The 18,692-nt window shown below is 42.5% G+C and overlaps 1 protein-coding gene across 12 annotated transcripts in view; it reads right to left on the bottom strand.

Moving 5' to 3' along the window:
* The window catches only part of FMNL2 (formin like 2), a 314,932-nt gene that overhangs the window by 27,037 nt on the left and 269,203 nt on the right, over window positions 1–18,692 (bottom strand). For all 12 annotated transcript variants that reach the window (XR_006712882.1, XM_045479839.1, XM_045479843.1 and 9 more), the window contains 4 exons: window positions 11,241–11,315; window positions 6,223–6,333; window positions 3,418–3,567; window positions 845–946 (listed from right to left, as the gene is read on the bottom strand). Coding sequence is in view for 11 of the 12 variants with exons in the window: in XM_045479839.1 (XP_045335795.1) it covers window positions 845–946; window positions 3,418–3,567; window positions 6,223–6,333; window positions 11,241–11,315 (438 nt within the window). In the remaining variant the exon portion in view is untranslated. The remainder of the gene's footprint in view (window positions 1–844; window positions 947–3,417; window positions 3,568–6,222; window positions 6,334–11,240; window positions 11,316–18,692) is intronic.

Below are 18,692 nucleotides of genomic sequence, written 5' to 3'. Positions count from 1 at the left end.
TCTATTATTAATAATCTGAGAGTCTGACTTGAATTGAGTCCATATGCTACAACTCTGTCTCGATGGCGTGCCAAAAAATAAATTTCCTAGAGTTAACTGTAGGACATGTCAAAATATCAAGCAACACACACAGACATGATAAGCATCGCGTAAAATGTGCCATTTCATCAACGATGGTGTAGAGGCAAGCCATTTGCCTGAAAGCCCTCCAGGCATTTTGGTGACTTTATGTTCTGCACAATTCCAAACACACGGATGGCACTCCATAAAAACCTGACATGTAAGGTAAAACAATGCTAAGGCCAAATAAAATAGCTGGGATAATCTGATAATAAAATGGATTGGTTTTGCTTTGCCTTTTCTTTCTTTTTTTTTTTTTTTTAATTCTTTTGGTGAATGACATTAGATCTTGCCTGTGTTGTGATTTCACCGTTTCCACGGCAACCACCAAATCTGGTTCCAAGTAGAAGCAAAGCAAAAAAATACAAAGAAGTCCAAGTCCTAGTAAAAATAAATAAGTGGCATGAATTAAATCCGTGCTGTGTTTTTATTTCCAAGCAAATGGGTGATCCACTGAATCAAGTCAGACTTGTCCAGATGGGAAAATATTGTTGCTCTCGAAAACTGTGATAAGGAAGTACTGAACCCCCAACATTTGATTGCAAACACATGTGTATCCATCCCTAACTATGTGTACTTTTCATCTGAGTATCGCCTCTGAAATGATTCCAATAAATACGTTGCATCAATGCATTCCTCTGACATGAATGTCGTCCACATTCTACTAAAGCTGGGCACCTTCCCTGCAATGCCCATCTGGGGCAGCTGCCGTCAGCACACTCACTCGAACAACATCTAGCTCCTTGTTCCTCTGCATCAGCTGCTTTTCCAGTTCCACAATCTTGGACATGGCTTCATTCTCTGTGTCTTGCAGCTTTTCAGACAACTATAAAGGTATAAAAGAGAAGCTGTGTCACAACACACGACCATTCTCATCAGGTCCTCGGTTCTCAGAAAGTAGAGCTCTATTGGGGCCCAGAGTCCTGCATGTGTTCTACAAGCTGTTTTTCTGGAAACATTAATAATACGATTCTGAATACCTATTTGTTTCTAATAGGAATTAATAATTTATACATGATCCTTAATAAAACCCATATGTCAGTTTCTTAGTGTTTCAACATACACAGTGTACCTCCCTCAATTTCCTCAGGGGCTGGCAGAAGGGGCTCACCAACGTGAGCCTGCAAGGGTGGGAAACAGGAGGTGAGGCAAGAGGGGAAGTTCACCTTTCCTTCACTAAGAAAAGGCCATTAGGCACAAGCTTTTGAAATTTATCAGTCCAGAAAACTTGGTTCTGTTATTACAGAACACCAGCTTAAAAAATAGTACTGCTTGTTTTGACCCAAACTAACCCAAGTAATAAAAGTTATTTGGAGGGACAGTTCAAATAAACAGGCAGCCTACTTCAAAACTGGGTTATGTGAGGCTCAGTCGGTTAAGTGTCCGACTTCGGCTCAGGTCATGATCTCATGGTTTGTGGGTTCGAGCCCCCACCCCGTCAGGCTCTGTGCTGACAGCTTGGAGCCTGGAGCCTGCTTCGGATTCTGTGTCTCCCTCTCTCTCTGCCCCTCCCCTGCTCATGCTCTGTCTCTGTCTCAAAAATAAATAAAACATTAAAAAAAAAAAAGTGGGTTATGTGAGTATGGTTATGGACAGCTGGCTGAGGCTTCAAGAGGAAGATAGTGTGAGCCACGTGTTAACTAATTACTTTTCCCACAAGCCTCTGAAAGTGAGCTACTTCTGATTTCCCACATCTCACTGAAAACAATCACAAGTAAAGAACACCAGAGAGGCGAGGTGAGGAGGAAGGGTGGAGGTTAAAATGCTGATCAGTTTCAGAATAGGATACGAATCTTTCAGGGCAAGGCCGATAAATGCTCTTCCTAAGCAGGTGCCAAGCAGGTCACTACAACACTTAACAAAGGGGGGGGGGGTGGCGGGAATGGCTGGCTCACCAATTTGGATTAACCACAGCCATGAAGATGGCCATTTTCAGAGTGAGGGACAAAGGTGAAGGACATCACACACATACAATACTCTCAACTAAGAAAGTGTAGAGGGAAATAATCGGACCATTCAAATGGGAAAATAATATTGCTCTAAAAAGAGACAATTCAATTACAGCCAAGGACACTGTCAAGCAGAATTTAACAAACAAATCTGGTTCTCACAATGCTTAGGTCTTTAAGAAGCACCATTTTTCTGTTCATTCTCACAATATTCAAATATTTGCTTAATGGATGAATAAATGGACAACCTCTGAAGGCCTTTAGACTTATATTCAACTTAGTCTGTGGTGAAATAAATCCCTCAAATCAAAATGAGTCCCTGCCCTGAGACAGAGTTAATGTAACACTGATAGGACACTCCTCAAAGAAGAAGATTTAAGGGAATGCTCACTAATTTCCTTGAAAATCCTTGTAGCTGAAATGAATTTTTACTGCACGTGAGTAACCATAAGGCAGGACTAGAAGACTGGCCATCAAGAGGAAACAAGACCATCCTGTCCACGGGCCTGTATGGACACATTCAGCAGAACCTGACTTACATTCAGAAGACCAGGAGTGAAATAGAACTTACTGATACGTCACACCAAACTTCCAGGGGCACCTGGGTGGCTTAGTCAGTTAAGCGTCTGACTTCACCTCAGGTCATGATCTCACGTTTCATGAGTTCAAGCCCCACGTCGGGCTCTGTACTGTCAGTGTGGAGCCTGCTTTGGATCCTCTGTCTCCCCTCTGTCTCTGCTCCTTTCTACTTGTTTTTTTCCTCTCTCTTTCTAAACAAACAAACAAACTTTAAAGAAAAAATAAATCCAAACTTCCAAAGAAATTGAAATGTGTAGCAATGGCAGTTCCACTGAGGGACTGGGTTGGGTGGGAGGTGAGGAAGACACTGATAATGGTCTATTCGCTCTGGGGCTTATTTTAGCACAAAGCGCTAGAACCCATCCTCCATGGGCCCGTGTGAACGCATGTGGTAGAAGATGACTTATATTCAGAGAATAGGAGTAGAAAGGTCTTCACATCAGCCCAAATTCACATATTCAAGTTTCATTTCCCCTCTACATGGCGCCAATCACCTCACCCTCTGGGGTAAGTAAGATGGCCAGGAAATGTGGGCTCAGCAGAAACTGAGCAGGTGAGCTAAGGCAAGGCAATGGATTCCCTTTAGTTTTCAGTAACAAACATGCCTTGTTTGAAAGAACCCCGGGTGGCTTTTGACAGCTCTCGATCTCAAGCTGCAGTTCATCCCTATACTCCAAATCCTTTCATTTTCTGCGGTAACAGCCAACACTCATTCAGCTTGGCACCCAGTTATACAAAGACAGTTTTTCCTTTCCCAAGATGTAGTTACATGAGAAATGTTCTCCTCCAGTTCTTCCACCCTCTCCAAGGCTGCATTCTTGGTTTCAGCATCTTCCAGCAGAGCTCCCACGTCAAATACGTTGTCCAGGTAAGCCTGAATCTGCACCTGCAGCTTATCACTCTCAGTGTGCTTCAGTTTCTAAAAATCAAAACACAGAGAAGGCGGTGTCAGCACAGCTGTGGACACAGAGCATAATGATACAACAGCCTATGTGGTTTCTGTTTGTTCCAAACAGTCCAATCTGTGCCAAGAGAGGGTTTGATGTAGCATCCTCCTCACGACAATTACGGAGTGTTCTTCTAAGAAGGTATAATCACATTACTTTCCGATGAACACCCTCTTCCAAATATATACAAGTTTTCTTCCTAATCCTTCCCAAAGATATAGTCCCCATGTAGGCATATTCCAAACGAATACATCTTGACACAGGTGAAATCGGACTATAGAAAAATTAAGAGCAGCTGCAGAAGGAGCAACAGTCCCACGTAACAAATTTGAGAGGCATCTGTGTGCAAGAGGTGGTTACAGTAGCAGCAGTAATTTGCCTGGGCAGAGATGGTAATTCCAATGAGGATTAGGTTGGATGGGAGGTGGAGAAGACATGGGTAGAGAGTGAAGTAGCCAGGGGGCTTATTTCAGCATAAGTTGCTAGAATCTGCCTTCCATCATAACTTCCTTAAGATACTGCCCCAGCATAAGGAGTTCTGGGCTTCCCAAAGCACAGATCAGGAAGCCACTCATTGCATTACAGACCCAGGCATCCAAAGGAAGTCAACCAGCTTTAAGGTGAAATTAGAGGTCAAGGCAACCTATGAATCTTCCTTACAAGTAACACAAGTCCTGACTCCACCTGGGGGAACAGATGAGTGGCTAGGATAATACTGGCATACAGATGACACCAATAAATATTTACTGAACAAATCAATGGCCACTAACAAGGCTGGGTTTCTGTAAACGAATGAAGTATTTATTATGTGCTTATAATATTAATCTTCTAACCACCTCTATGAGGGTCCAGAACCAACACACCACAAAAATTAAAGAAATACAGAGTTTGGGGAAAATCTTCAACTTTTCAGAGGACTTAGGCTCGACATAAATTCTAAGAGGGATTTGCTCCTAGGTCTAATCTGGAATTCTTCAACTTAGTGTGCCCTAAAGAGAGTATGTTCCATCTTAGTTTAAGAGTATAAACTGAAAAAGACATCTCAATAAGGACGAAGCCTAGAAAGGGAAATGAGGAAGCAGCTCAGAAGGTTTTTTTTCACAAAGTACACAATGAGTAACAGGCACTGCCTAATGTGTTACGATTCGCCATCGCAGCCTTGACCTGAAGGAGCTCAGCACGACCATCACAAAATGGAACCAAGAATGCCATTAGCAACCTATACACCCCATTTTTGCTCAAATACTGCCACTCCCAAGGTATGTAGGGAAAGAGGATAGAGAAACCTTGACCTCAGAGCAGGAAAAACCTCTCAATACCATATTCTGTCAAAGATATTAGTGATTACTTAGATAAGAAAACAATTCAAACCACTCTTTGATGAAAATCCATCAGACTCTCCCTGAGTACAGTCCTTAGCCAACGTTAGGCCAGTATACCCTAGGGCAGTCTGGCTGGTCTGATAAGCCAGCTGATGAGCTCAGAGAGTAACCAATGCTATGACTCTGCCTCACTGTAAACTGTAATTCCCTGGCTTCAGTCCTGACGAAGATGGGCAGCTGAAATCCAGAGATGTCCAAGGGAAGTGCTTATATCTCTTCTTCAGGGCTAGAAACAGATTTGAAATTGAGCTCAACAATTCTTGCCCTCTCACTAGTAGCCTTTCAAATTCAAGGGGACCACTGGTGTACAGAAGGGAAAACAGAACTGCTCAAGAGTGAAACAGGGCGCCTGGGTGGCGCAGTCAGTTAAGCGTCCGACTTCAGCCAGGTCACGATCTCGCGGTCCGTGAGTTCGAGCCCCGCGTCAGGCTCTGGGCTCATGGCTCAGAGCCTGGAGCCTGTTTCCGATTCTGTGTCTCCCTCCCTCTCTGCCCCTCCCCCGTTCATGCTCTGTCTCTCTCTGTCCCAAAAATAAATAAACGTTGGAAAAAAAAAAAAAAAAAAGAGTGAAAGGACATGAGGGCATCCTGTGCACACACAGCTATTCAAGTCCATTTATGATTTTCACATAAACTTGCTGTTTCTTAGGTGAAGGAAGAACTATAGGGAACTGGCTGAGCACTTCCACAGGGGAGGCAGAGAAAGAGAAACTTTAGATCTCTTCACGAACCGAGAACTTAAAAGTGGAACTTCTAAAGCCACAAATGCATTAAACAGAATTTAACAGCTACAGGAGGAAGTCTCTAGTGTCCATTTCCTCATGACTTTTTTATACTCTAAGCATTTATTCATCACTCTTTAACAGTCTTGGTTTGACCTCCCCTGCCCAGATAGGGTCCCCAGAGTAACCAAGAACGTGGATTGCCCAATAGCCCAGATGAAGGGTGCAATGAGACTTGGTCCAGACAGAGTTCAAGAGCAGAGGTGAGCTACAGTGAGAGGCTACAAGAGGTTGTCTGACTCCAACACTAAAAGGCTGCTGGCAGAAGACAGACTGAGCTCCCAGGAGGTCTTCAAGAATCCAGTTTCCCTGGCAAATTGCATCACTCAGGGTCCCTTTAACTAGTGCTACGATACTTGACTGTACAGAGCTTGAAGTGTTCTTTAGTCACGGCGGAAGTGTATCTTGAAGGTAGGCAATAAATCAAGTCTTACATTGGAGCCAAAGGTCACAGTTATACTTACATCCAAGTATTCATCCAGGCCTAACTTGGTAAATTCATACTGGAGGTGAACTCTGAAATTCATGTCTTCTACTGAATGGACTACAATATTAATAAACTGCATAGAGGCCACCTGCAATGAAATTGCCAGTGGGTTAGATGGCTGAAAACTTGTTTTCTCAGTTTAAACACAGGCATATGCTTTCAATTACACAAATCTAAACTCACTCACCGACCTCCTTTTCCTTCGTTTCATTGGGTCTTTAAAAATATTTTGTAATTTTTCAAATTCAAAAGTCATAGAGATACCACAGTAAAATACCCCTCGTCATCCACTAGGGTGACCATGATCAAAATGGAAAACCATACCGAGAGCTACAAGGAGGTGGAAAAAGTGGAACCCTCATCCACTGCTGCCAGAGATGTAGACCAGTGCAGCCACTTTGAAAAGTTTGACGATTCCACAAAATATTAATGACAGAGTTACCATAGGATCCAGCAACCCTGTCCTGGGTATATACCCACGAGAAATGAAAATACATGTCCATCCAGAAACTTATACACAAATGTTCATAATGGCATTATTCACTATTATTTATATTAGTATAACTAATATATATTCTATATATCGTATTATTTTATATTATTCATTATTTCCCAGAAAGTGGGGGGGGGGGGGGGGGGGAGAGAACGCAATGTCCATCAAGTGATGGGTTAAAAAATATAACCTATCAACACAATGGAATATTAGGTGACAATAAAAACGCAATGAAGTACTGATGCATCTTACAATGTGGATGAACTTGAAAACATTATGCTAAATGAAACCAGTCTGTCATAAAAGACCATATAAGTTATGATTCCATCCATATGAAGTATCCAGAACAGGCAAGTCTGTGGAGATAGAAAGTAGATTAGCAGCTGCCTAGGTCTGGGGATAGGAAATGGGCAGTAACTACTGATGGGGTCTTTCTGGGATGACAATGTGTTCTAAATTAGACTGCAGTGACGGCCACACAACCCTGCAAGTATGCAAAAAATGCGTTGAATTGTCCACTTTCAATGGGTAGGTTAGATGTTATGTTAACCACCTGTCAGTAAAACTTTTTAAAAAGTCTTATGGGTGGGTATATAGAACAAACTGTGTAAGTTATTACAGGCATGTTATAGAAAATGTGAAAATTATTATAAAAAAGAACATTTTAAAAAATCACTTCTAAAATTTCACTATGGGCCCGACCATACCAACAAGATTATAATAGGATCTTTGACCCATCTTTCTGTTTTAAACAATCAACCAGCTTCCATTCCACAAAACCCCTCGATTTACTAGCTCCCCACAACTGCATCAGTGGCCCTGAGACCTGCCACAGAGAAAATCAGTCCCTGGTTTGGTAAAGAACAAAACAAAGTTGAACAGATCTATTCTTTTTTTCCTTTTTTTTACGGTTTTATTTTTAATCTCTTTGCCCAAAGTGGGGCTCAAACTTACAACCCCAAGATCAACAGTCACATGCTCTACCAACTGAGCCAACCAGGAGTCCCTATCTTGCTTTTAATGCTGACAGTTTAAGGGCACCTGGGTGGCTCAGTCAGTTAGGCATCTGACTCTAGATTTGGGCTCAGGTCATGCTCTCATGGTTCATGAGCCTGAGTCCCACATCGGGCCCCAAGTTGACAACGTGAAGCCTATTTGGGATATTCTCTCTCTCTCTCTCTCTCTCTCTCTCTCTCTCTCTCTCTCTCTGGCCCTTCCCTGCTCTCTCCCTCTCTCACAGTAAATATATAAAACTTAAAAAAAAAAAAAAATAGTGACAGTTTATTTATGGTGAAAATACCTAACTAATACTTCCCCTCAATGGGTAAATGCAGTCTGTACAAGGAGGCAAAATGATAAAAAAAAAAAAACAAAAAAAATAGTGACAGTTTATTTATGGTAAAAATGTCTTACTAATCCTTTCCCTCTATGGGTAAACACAGTCTGCGCAAAAAGGTAAAGTGAGTGAGGGATCCAGATTCACATTTACTCTGAAAACTGCCTTCTTCCTCTCTCCTCCAAACCCAGTTTCTTTTATCTTTTTCCAAATTGTTTCTATCGAGTTAGACTCTTCTTTGAGTATATATTATACACTGGCTATCTTTGGAAGATATGTCAACTCTCTTGGTTCAAGGAGATTCTTTTGCAATTTAACTGAAAAAATGACTTCCAAGTTCTATGGTTAAATGAGCTAAAGAAAGATTGTCAGGGTTTTTTTCCTTCTTCCTTCTGCTGCATTAGAAAAATTTATATTGTATTTTATGAGGAATATGTTGTTAAGGAGGTTGTGCAACTTAACTGCATTCCCAAGGACAGTTTAAGAAAAGCCTCATTTTCTGGAGGAAAATATGGTTGGATTTTTCCATTTCTCTTCTGAATAGTTGTTGAGTTTTATGATATGCCTGAGAAGCAACTATTTTGCTAGGTGACAGATGAATTGATCATTGTACCTGTATATTAGCAGTTTCTAAATTAGGTTCCTTGATGCATGTACATATAAGTAAATGACAAGAAATATATTCTCATTTCTAAGAAGTGCAGGCATTTTAAAGGGCTTAATTATATATAATTTCAGCACAAACTCAAATGGCAGAGGGATCCACAAGGTATGATAATGAGTGAAGTATACCACGTGTAATACAGTAAGAAATGGTGTGGACCACAGCAAACTAGAAGGAGGATCTTTAGACTTAAAAATGGGCGGGGTGGGGGGGAGCAGCGCTTGGGTAGCTCAGTGGGTTAAGCATCCGACTTCGGCTCAGGTCATGATCTCAGGGATGGTGAGTTCAAGCCCTGCATCGGGCTCTGTGCTGACAGCTCAGAACCTGGAGCCTGCTTTTGATTCTATGTCTCCCTCTCTTTCTGCCCCTCCCCCGCTCCACCTCCCTCTCTCTCTCCCCCCAAAATAAGGAAACATTGAATGAATGAAGAAAGAAGAAAGAAAGAAAGAAAGAAAGAAAGAAAGAAAGAAAGAAAGAAAGAAAGAAAGAAAGACTGACTGACTACTTGGCTCCAGCACTTGATACTCTGCAAAAACAGGGCCTAGTGTTGGCAGAAATTTTTAATTGAAAAAATTAGAAATCTATATTTGTATGCACAACTTTCACATTTTTAATGGAAGGACATCACTGTCAGACTAAACTCACAAGCCTATAGGCTGGCTCAGCCTGGGAGCCTCCAGTTTGCAACCTCAGCTTTCAGGAACAAATAAGTTGCCCCTATGAAGGCAGAGGAAAGAAACTGCTACAGTGAGCCAGGGCACGACTTCTTCACATATTTATCACTAGTGCAAACATGGGCCTTAAACACTCCCCAAAATCCTAACAGCAAAATTAAAAAGCCAATGTATAGGGTGCCTGGGTGGCTCGGTCAGTCATGATCTCACAGTTTGTGGGTTTGAGCCTGCATCAGGCTCTGTGCTGACTACTCAGAGCCTGGAGCCTGCTTCGGATTCTCTGCCTCCCCCTCTCACTGCCCCTTCCCTGTTTGAACTTTGCCTCTCTCTCTCTGAAAAATAAATTAAAAAAAAATTTTTTTTTAAATTAAAAAGCCAATGTAACAGCACTCCTTGTCTCACATTTTTTGCCTTTTTAAACAGCAAATAACATGCTTTATGGAACAGCAAGACTTCTCTATAAACAATTTCATCATTCTCACTACTTTCAGAAGGGCCTGAGGGCTAGGATGCATATAAAATGTAAAGACCCAGAAAAAAAATTCACATAAAAGGGTTAGAAATCTCCAAAATTATGTTTCATGTTTTACAGCCACTAAAGCAATTCAAATGAAAAGTGTGCCTGGCACCCTAAGCATAAGTTTTAGAAGACTCACAATGTTAAAGACTGACTGGTATACCTGCTCCGAGCTAGAAGTGACCTGAGGTACAAAGCCCAGGTGAGACCTCCCCAGAGCAGGAGCTGTGTATGTCAACTGGATTAGGTCAAAGAAAGCCTGCAGATCTGGATCCACCCATGGGAAGTCTGTCTCAGAAACTGTCTATCTTCAGTCCAAGATTAAGGTTTAAGTGTATGAATTCGGAAGTTCTCAAACTCCTACTGCTGTTCAAACCTGAAGAGGATAGTCCTACCGCTGAACCACACATCCTTACATGTGAACTATCCCACTAAGGAGAACCGCAGTCTAACTCTGCCCTCACAGAGTTACCAGGGCAGGACTCACCCCTGTGGAGTAATTTGGGGGATATGTACAGTCAATTCTACAAACCAAAGCACTCTAGTCTTTGAGAATATAGTCTGGAGAAAGACACTGGCTGAGGTATACAAAAAGCAAAATGAGCAAGATTCTTGTTTTCTGGGTTTTTTTGTTTGTTTGTTTTTCCCCTATGTTCATTTTGAGAGAGAGAGATGGGGGGTGGGGGGGAAGAGAGAGAGAGAGAGAGAGAGAGAGAGAGAGTGTAAGACAGAGACGGGAGAGGGAGAGAGAGAGAGAGAGAGAGAGAGAGAGAGAGAGAGAGAGAGAGAGAATCCCAAGCAGGCTCCATGCTGTCAGCGCAGAGCCTGACACGGGACTCGATCCCATGAACCATGAGATCATGACCTGAGCAGAAATCAAGAGTTGGATGCTTAACTGACTGAGCCACCCAAGCATCCCAGATTCTTGACTTCTATCTTCAGGATCCTGATGCAGCTTTACTGACAGCTAAAGCTGGCAACCGCAGGTATATGTCCCAGCAGTTAACATCCTTTTCCCAAATGCATGCTTTCATCCGTTATTTGCTATAAATAATTAGTACTTTGGGTCTTTAGTACAGTATGTGCACGAGGAATAAAACTGGAAATAAACACTGTAAGGGAAAAATACAGATTGTGAGGAACACTCTAGATCGAATCTATAGCAGATTACACTCAATTTTCTGTCCTTTGTAACATTTATATGCGCATACACACACATATGTATCATATATAAATATAAATGGGTTTAGGAAAAAAGTGCAGAAACTGAGCTTGCCTTATTGATTGTAATGTGGTCCTGGAATAACTCACCATAAAATCTATGTTATTGTCTTCATTCCTGAAATGTTCCATCAACTTCTCAAAGCGCTGTTTTTCTCCGCAAACCTGAAATACACATTTTCATCACGCATATGAAATTCCAAACATAAGCATTCTAAAATTAGAGGCAGGAATTTTAGCATTAATAATTATTTCCAGAATATCTTTTTATTGCCTCTCTCACACACTGTTTCCTTCTCTTCTAAGCTGGTTAACTCACAAACAGCAACATGAGCCAGGCCCTAAAGCTAAGCCTCACTTTCTTTTAAATGTTCCCCGATATATTGAAATCTATGTCAAATGTGTCTTCCTTTCATTGGTTATTTTTGCAGTCCAACAATTTTTTAGCCTGCATGCAGAATCCCAAAATGTTATGGTTTAAAAGAGGAAAACTGTAACAACGCCCCCCACCCCCCACCATTTTCCTTTTTACAAAAGCACTTTTTTTTTTTTTAATTTTTTTTTCAACGTTTATTTATTTTTGGGACAGAGAGAGACAGAGCATGAACGGGGGAGGGGCAGAGAGAGAGGGAGACACAGAATCGGAAACAGGCTCCAGGCTCTGAGCCATCAGCCCAGAGCCTGACGCGGGGCTCGAACTCACGGACCGCGAGATCGTGACCTGGCTGAAGTCGGATGCTTAACCGACTGCGCCACCCAGGCGCCCCCAAAAGCACTTTTAAAACAGGTACGCTAAAAGATTTGGACAATTCAGTATTTAAGTTCCTTGAAAAGCAGATTGACAATGTTCCTATTACATCTAAATCAAGTGATTTTAACATAAACTACAACACAGAAGTAGACACCATAGCAGTAAAGTATCTAGTACTACAGTAGACACTTGGGAAATTCTACTAACCCATTTAAGGCAAGTACAGAAATTTGCAGGAACTTATAAATTAGCAGCCCAGAGGCCTGAAACATTCAGCTCAAATTAATGTTTTCACCGAACAGGTAAAAGGGCAAGATAAATTACTATGAACTCAAGTGCTCCAAAGGATCTGGGTCTACATTGAGTCAAAAATACAGAGTCAAGGAAAGATTCGTAACAAGTAAGAACTCTCTGGAGACTTATTCCCAAAATTAAAGGATAAACTTCAATTCTGCCAGTGACCTTAGCAACCTTTATTTGGAGCCCACTGGCTTATTCTTTCTGCCTTCAGAAAGTATGCACCTGAACACCCTTGAGCTACATGTAGTGTTAGTAAGACAGTCCCTAGTCTTAACATTTTGAATTTAATCCGGGTTTCACATGCTTAGCTCAGTTTTTTGGTTCTATTTGTGATCTTAGAAATATATATAGGATGATCCTGAAAAATTCCCCCAAAATGGTGTTTCATAATGTTATAATGCAGCCACTTAATTCCGCCATGTTAAATCCCACATAAATATTTATTTCAGTGAAGAGGAAGATTCAAGAAGACAGCAGTTTTGTCTGTTTGGTTCACTACACTACCTTCAGCATCTAAAACAATGCTTACCATGTTGGAAGCTCTCAATAATATTTGTTGAATTACACTGAAAAAAGGACAAATGACTAATTATGTTAAGATACACTTAATGAGAGGATGATCACGTTGATGAAAAAAGAACCATCAGCCCATAGTAGACAGGTGCTACGGGTAAATCTTTAGTGGTAATTCCTGTCCAAACCATGTGATGGGAACATTAAGCCTTCAGCCTCTGAGGGCCTTCTAAGTCTCAAGGCAACTTAATTTTCTCAATAGATGCACACCACACTTTACCGTATTCAGACAACAACTCTCCACGTATTTATACCTGCCTTAACAAAAAATAATTACAGAAGAAACAGTGCATGAACCCAGTCCGGAGGAAGACAACGAGGCTCCAGAGGGAGCACTGGAAGTCAAGCCTTTAAAAGCACGAATCCAATCCCACCGACAGAGCCTGATTCAATAGGACCGGGGGGTGCTGGGTGACACGCACGTGCACAATTTTAAAAACATGACAGATCATTTTGATGCAACTCCACAAAGGCAGAGACATTTAAAGGGATACTTTGTTCTGCCACTCATCTCAGCCAGCCCCTCTGGAGAATATGAAGCAGATTCCTGGAAGTAAAAGGTTTGTTAAGAGGCGGGGGGTTGAGGCATTACAAGCACAGCTCCCTAGACTATGACATCAGCCACATCTTGTGCCCAAAGGGACAAAACTCCCTAGCCTGCAAAAAGGACCCAGTGGGTGAAAACTGCCAAGGCTGGATATTGAAAGGATCAGAATTACAACCTGAATTTTCTTTAAGACAAACCCCAACATAAGAACTTGTTTCCCAGGAGAATGGTTTACTTCAATCTGTTTTGGGGAGGTTGGTAGTGGCAGGAGAAAGGAAGAGAAGTTGTCTTGAATCTGCGAACAGCTACCAGCTACCAGAAGCTGTGACTAATCGTCTGTTGAGCAGCTAGCACTCAATAAACTAGAAGAAGCAACAGCTAACAATGAACAGTGATGATGAATACAATTCCTTCCACCATTCAAATCAAAGAATGTCAGGAATCTGGAAAGTACCTGGTGCCCTCTATTTATGAATGAGACTGATACCTAGACAGATCATACATCTATAATTTGATGAAAAGTCAATGCAGAAGCTAGAACCAGGCCCCCAAGGGCCAGCCTGACTGATGTTCTTTCTCCAACACAGCCTAGAATGTGCAGATAAACATATATTACTTAATCCTGGAATGCTTTAAACTATCTTCGTATCTCAGACAACAACAGATGAAAAATGTTCTTGTTAGAAAACCACAATCAGGGGGCGCCTGGGTGGCGCAGTCGGTTAAGCGTCCGACTTCAGCCAGGTCACGATCTCGCGGTCCGTGAGTTCGAGCCCCGCGTCGGGCTCTGGGCTGATGGCTCAGAGCCTGGAGCCTGTTTCCGATTCTGTGTCTCCCTCTCTCTCTGCCCCTCCCCCGTTCATGCTGTGTCTCTCTCTGTCCCCAAAATAAATAAACGTTGAAAAAAAAAAAATTTTTAAAAGAAAACCACAATCATGACACTGGGCATATACTTGATGTGCCTGCACCACAGTCTTCCATGGAACTTCTAAAAACGGTGGATTCCAGGATCCAAATCAAGACCTACTGAATGAAAATCTCCACAATGGAACTAGGAATCTGTGCTTTTAACAACTATCCATGGCTATTGAACCAGTAGCTTCTATAATATAGACCAGCAGATTAAAGCCTGACTACCAACTGTAAAGCAGGTAACTAGATCATTAATTCTCCAACTCATTCAATCTCTGACTTAACAATAAGGAGATACAGTTACCATAACTGGTTATCATGGGAATGAAGTAGGAATTTACCCACTGCCCCTGCATAGGTACAATGAATAATAAGGTAACTCCCAAATCAGAGACTGTGTGCAAGGCATTAGAAAAAAGGGATTTTATATGGCTGAGGAAAGCACATATGGGCAGCAAGAAAATGATTCACAGCCTGTTAACAAAATTTTTTTAAAAAAAGGCATCAAAACTAGGACAAGCAATATTAGATTAATTTCATGCTGGGTAAAGATCCCAAAAACCATGTAGTACCCTGGTAGACAGGACTGAAACAGACATTAAGAGCTTTGAATAGGGGAGCCTGGGTGGCTCAGTCGGTAGAGCATCCGACTTCGGCTCGGGTCATGATCTCATGGTTTGTGGGTTCGAGCCCCGTGTTGGGCTCTGTGCTGACAGCTCAGAGCCTGGAGCCTGCTTTGGATTCTGTGTCTCCCTCTCTCTCTGTCCCTCCCCTGCTCATGCTCTGTCTCTGTCTCAAAAATAAATAAAAAAAAAATTAAAAAAAAAAAGAGCTTTGAATATAAGCATTTCTTTAGAGAGCATCCTGTCAACAGATAAATCCATGCTAAGAACATATGTGTTAGGAAACAGAAATACCTTTGTCAAAAACAACAGACTTAATATCTTCCAATTTATAGCTGTTGTAAGCTTGGTGAAAAGAATCCCAATGCACAAAAATGACATATGGCCAGCAGAGATGCCAGCTTCAAGGAACTTTGGAAGAATGATCTGATGGACCACTCTCCTCACTCACTGGGAGACCCAGAAGGGCCTCTCCTGTCAGCTTCACCAAGCCCCTCTCTGGAGAGGTTTAGGTAGACAGTTCTGCTGCCAATCTCGACTAATGAATTCAGGGTGGTATTTTCTGACACTGTTCCATGGGAACAGCAGGGATTCCAGAGGCCCCCTTTATTTCTACTGAAGGAAAGGAAGCATGCAAACCAGATTCACATTTGTTCCTACAATACTTCAGCAATCATTAAACAAGTGTATACCGTAATCCCACAGGAAATGGGAAGATATGTTTGGGGGAGGTTGGTAAAGCTGTGTTCGGCATCAAAGGAAAGCCGTCCCAGCTCATACCGCTCACATCTGGACCACCCCCACACACTTGGTTCAAATGGGACAACCATGGCTGAACGTGTCTCTTCTTTCCTTTGACGCCGACCTGGTTTTAGAAAACGGGGAGGATAAAAGAAACAAGATGCCAATTCTCAGTTGCGTTCAGAATCCACACATCGATTGGCCTTCATGGGGATGCACGCAAGGACTTCACCAAAGTGTACATAAGAGCCAGGAACGTATCCGCACGTACGTATTACTGAACGTTATATATTGCTGCAGAGATCTGCCACGTGCCAACAAAGGCCAGACAACGTATGATCTGAGAACTTTCAAGTAAAAAAAACTGTTCTGTGGCAACTGAAATCTGTCATTTCTTGACTTTCATATAATCAAAGGTATTTCTCATTCCCCCCACTAGCTTTAACACCAACTTACTGTATCGGTGATAAGAAGCCACTGAAGTAGGTGGGGGAATGCGCAAATTGAAGAAATTGCAGCCACAGATAGGCCCCGAAGAGGAGACTGCAGAGAATACTCCATCGGGAATTAGGCTTCCACTACTAGCAGCCAGGGCTACCAAAAATTAAGCCCGACAGCAGGAAGATAAAAGTATATGCCCTGGAAAAACATTACTCTGCTGTAAACTGAACAGGCACCTTCATTTATAAATCAGTCTCATGTGAATCAATACCCTGGCCCTGATTAACACCACAGAAAGCAAAAACCCTCAGGCTCAGGTCGTGGACCACAGACTTCAGTTTACTAAACATCCACCCATCCCTGAGGTCCTGCCTAACATCCACTCCTCTTTGCACCTTGAAGCTCTAACACTGATGGGGTCAGGGGATATGAGGGCAGATATAGGACTAAGCAGGGGACCCTAAAACCTGGGTCATAAGTCACAGCTCTGCCACCACTCTGCTGTGAGCTTGGACAACTTGGTGAACCTCTCTAGACTTCCATTTTCACATTCATTAATTCAAGAGCCTTAGGTTATATTTCTTGTTTTCAAGGCTGCTTTTAGAAAGCCTTAAGGGTGACAGAGGAATACTTGGGGGGCTCCCAAAAGGGGAGCTTGGCAGGCAAAGGAAAAACACAAGTAAGAAAGGTTCTTGGGACTGCCGTCCTGGTTTATCCAGCTCTGCTTTATTGCACTGAGTTGCCTGATAAGATTTCATTGAAAAAAGTTTCATTGAGGGTTTTCATTGCTAATAAAAGTTTGAAGAAAAAAAAAAAAACCCAAAAACCTCACTTGCTATCTTGAAGCTCTAAAATTCTAATCTAGGCATGGCCATATAACATGATATTCCCAAACTGACCAGCCTGGAAACCAAATTTAGAGGGAGGCACTCAGCTACACAGGTCCTGTGTACCATACATAAGGGCCAGGGCACTATCTCACAGCATCTCGCTCACTGGCTCGTGTAAAGCAGATAAATCCTGCCCTGCCCAGATAAAATGGGCCACACCCAGGACAAACAACATACATTTTCACTTCAAGGAGAACTGAAGCAAAAGCACAACTCATGCCAAAAAACGACTCAACTCTGCTCTCCATCTGTGAAAGACATTTCTGAACACTGTCCCAAACCATTTGGATAAATCTGGGGCTCTGGATGCAAAAGAGGCAGTGCTTTAAAGCGTCTCTAAGGGTGAACAGGGGTTAGGGGAGGATTTCCCTTAAGGCTAATAGCGAAGAAAAGATGGTTTTACAAAAGCCTGTAATAAAGAGTATTCTCGCCAGCCAGATGCTGAAATGAACAACAGACTGCCGGCCTTCAGCCACCTCTCCGTCCCCCTTCAAGGTCAGTGACTGTCTTTGGCTTCCCCAGCAACAGCTCCCAGGGCACCACACAAAGTCTGCAGCCAGACTGAGGCCTGACTCTTATGAGGTGGTTATAAAACATGCTTCTGGGTTAGTTACATAAAAATTAAAGGCCCCTTGCTTAAGCGTTTCCTTCTTGCCCTGCTTGCCTGGTGCCTGCTTCAATACTTTCTTTTTCTCCCTCACAATAGGCCCCTGTGATCCACACGGCTCCCCGCAGGAAGGCACCTCTTAGGAGGCACGGTCTATTATGACTGATTACGCTACCCTTCTCGGGGCCTGCCCAGGAACAAAAGTTCCGTTTTCTTCTCAGGGCCGCATGAAGTCAACAGTCGTTTCATAGTTTGCCCTAGGTGAAGAGCATCTTTTACCTTCCACTGAGAGTGCCCCCGGTCTGAGGATTACTTGACCCCATGACGGCCTGACAGAAGACCACTCTGCTGGGGTGTTCTGTGCTTGCAGGGTCTACAATCTCTCTCCCCTCAGGTACCTGGACGTTTCACACACTGACACCACCCGGCTGCTGGGTCAGAAGCACACCACTTGGACCTACTGCTGGCTTTCATGTCTCCCGGGACTTAAAGGCAGAAATATTCATCAGATTGAAACATTCTGCAACTAAAACACCTTATTTCACTCCGCAGAAAACTATGGAAAGCTTCACAACGGAATGCACTCTACAGTCTATTCAACCCTCCTCCCCCATAAATTAATACAACATTTCTGTCAATGTTGAACCGGTAAATATCTGATTAGGAGCCAGAGGTTTCATCCACGTAATGCTAATCACCCTCGTGGAAACTTCAGCCACTTTTCCAGATGTTTCAAACATCCAGATGTTTTGGCATGAGCCACACAAAACATCCAGATGACCCTCTACTTTTCATATATGTGTTTTGCTGTACCGAAAGAGTCCTGACACAGATGGAAGGGCTAGTAAAGTCCCCAAAGAATAACTCGTTGAAACACCACATCTTAAATGAGAAATGCCTTTTTACCGCTTCCCTGAACAAAAATGACCTTCACTACATTCTAGAGAGTAAGGCTGCACAATACAGTTCTTCATAAATGACATCTTCCAGAAATATTCCTAATGTCTGACTTGACTCTTTCTGGCTTCAATATAAGACATATCTCTTGGTCGTCCGTAAGAACACATGGAGATTCTTTCAAGGCTTCTATTCCTACAGGAAGACCAGAATACACTGCAGCTCAAGACAGACTGGTATTTAACTAGCTACCTGAGGAC

Source organism: Leopardus geoffroyi, chromosome C1, assembly GCF_018350155.1.
Source record: "Leopardus geoffroyi isolate Oge1 chromosome C1, O.geoffroyi_Oge1_pat1.0, whole genome shotgun sequence".
NCBI lineage: Eukaryota > Metazoa > Chordata > Mammalia > Carnivora > Felidae > Leopardus > Leopardus geoffroyi.
The sequence above is the reverse complement of the archived record's forward strand: the minus strand, read 5'-3'. Positions and strand labels throughout refer to the sequence as shown.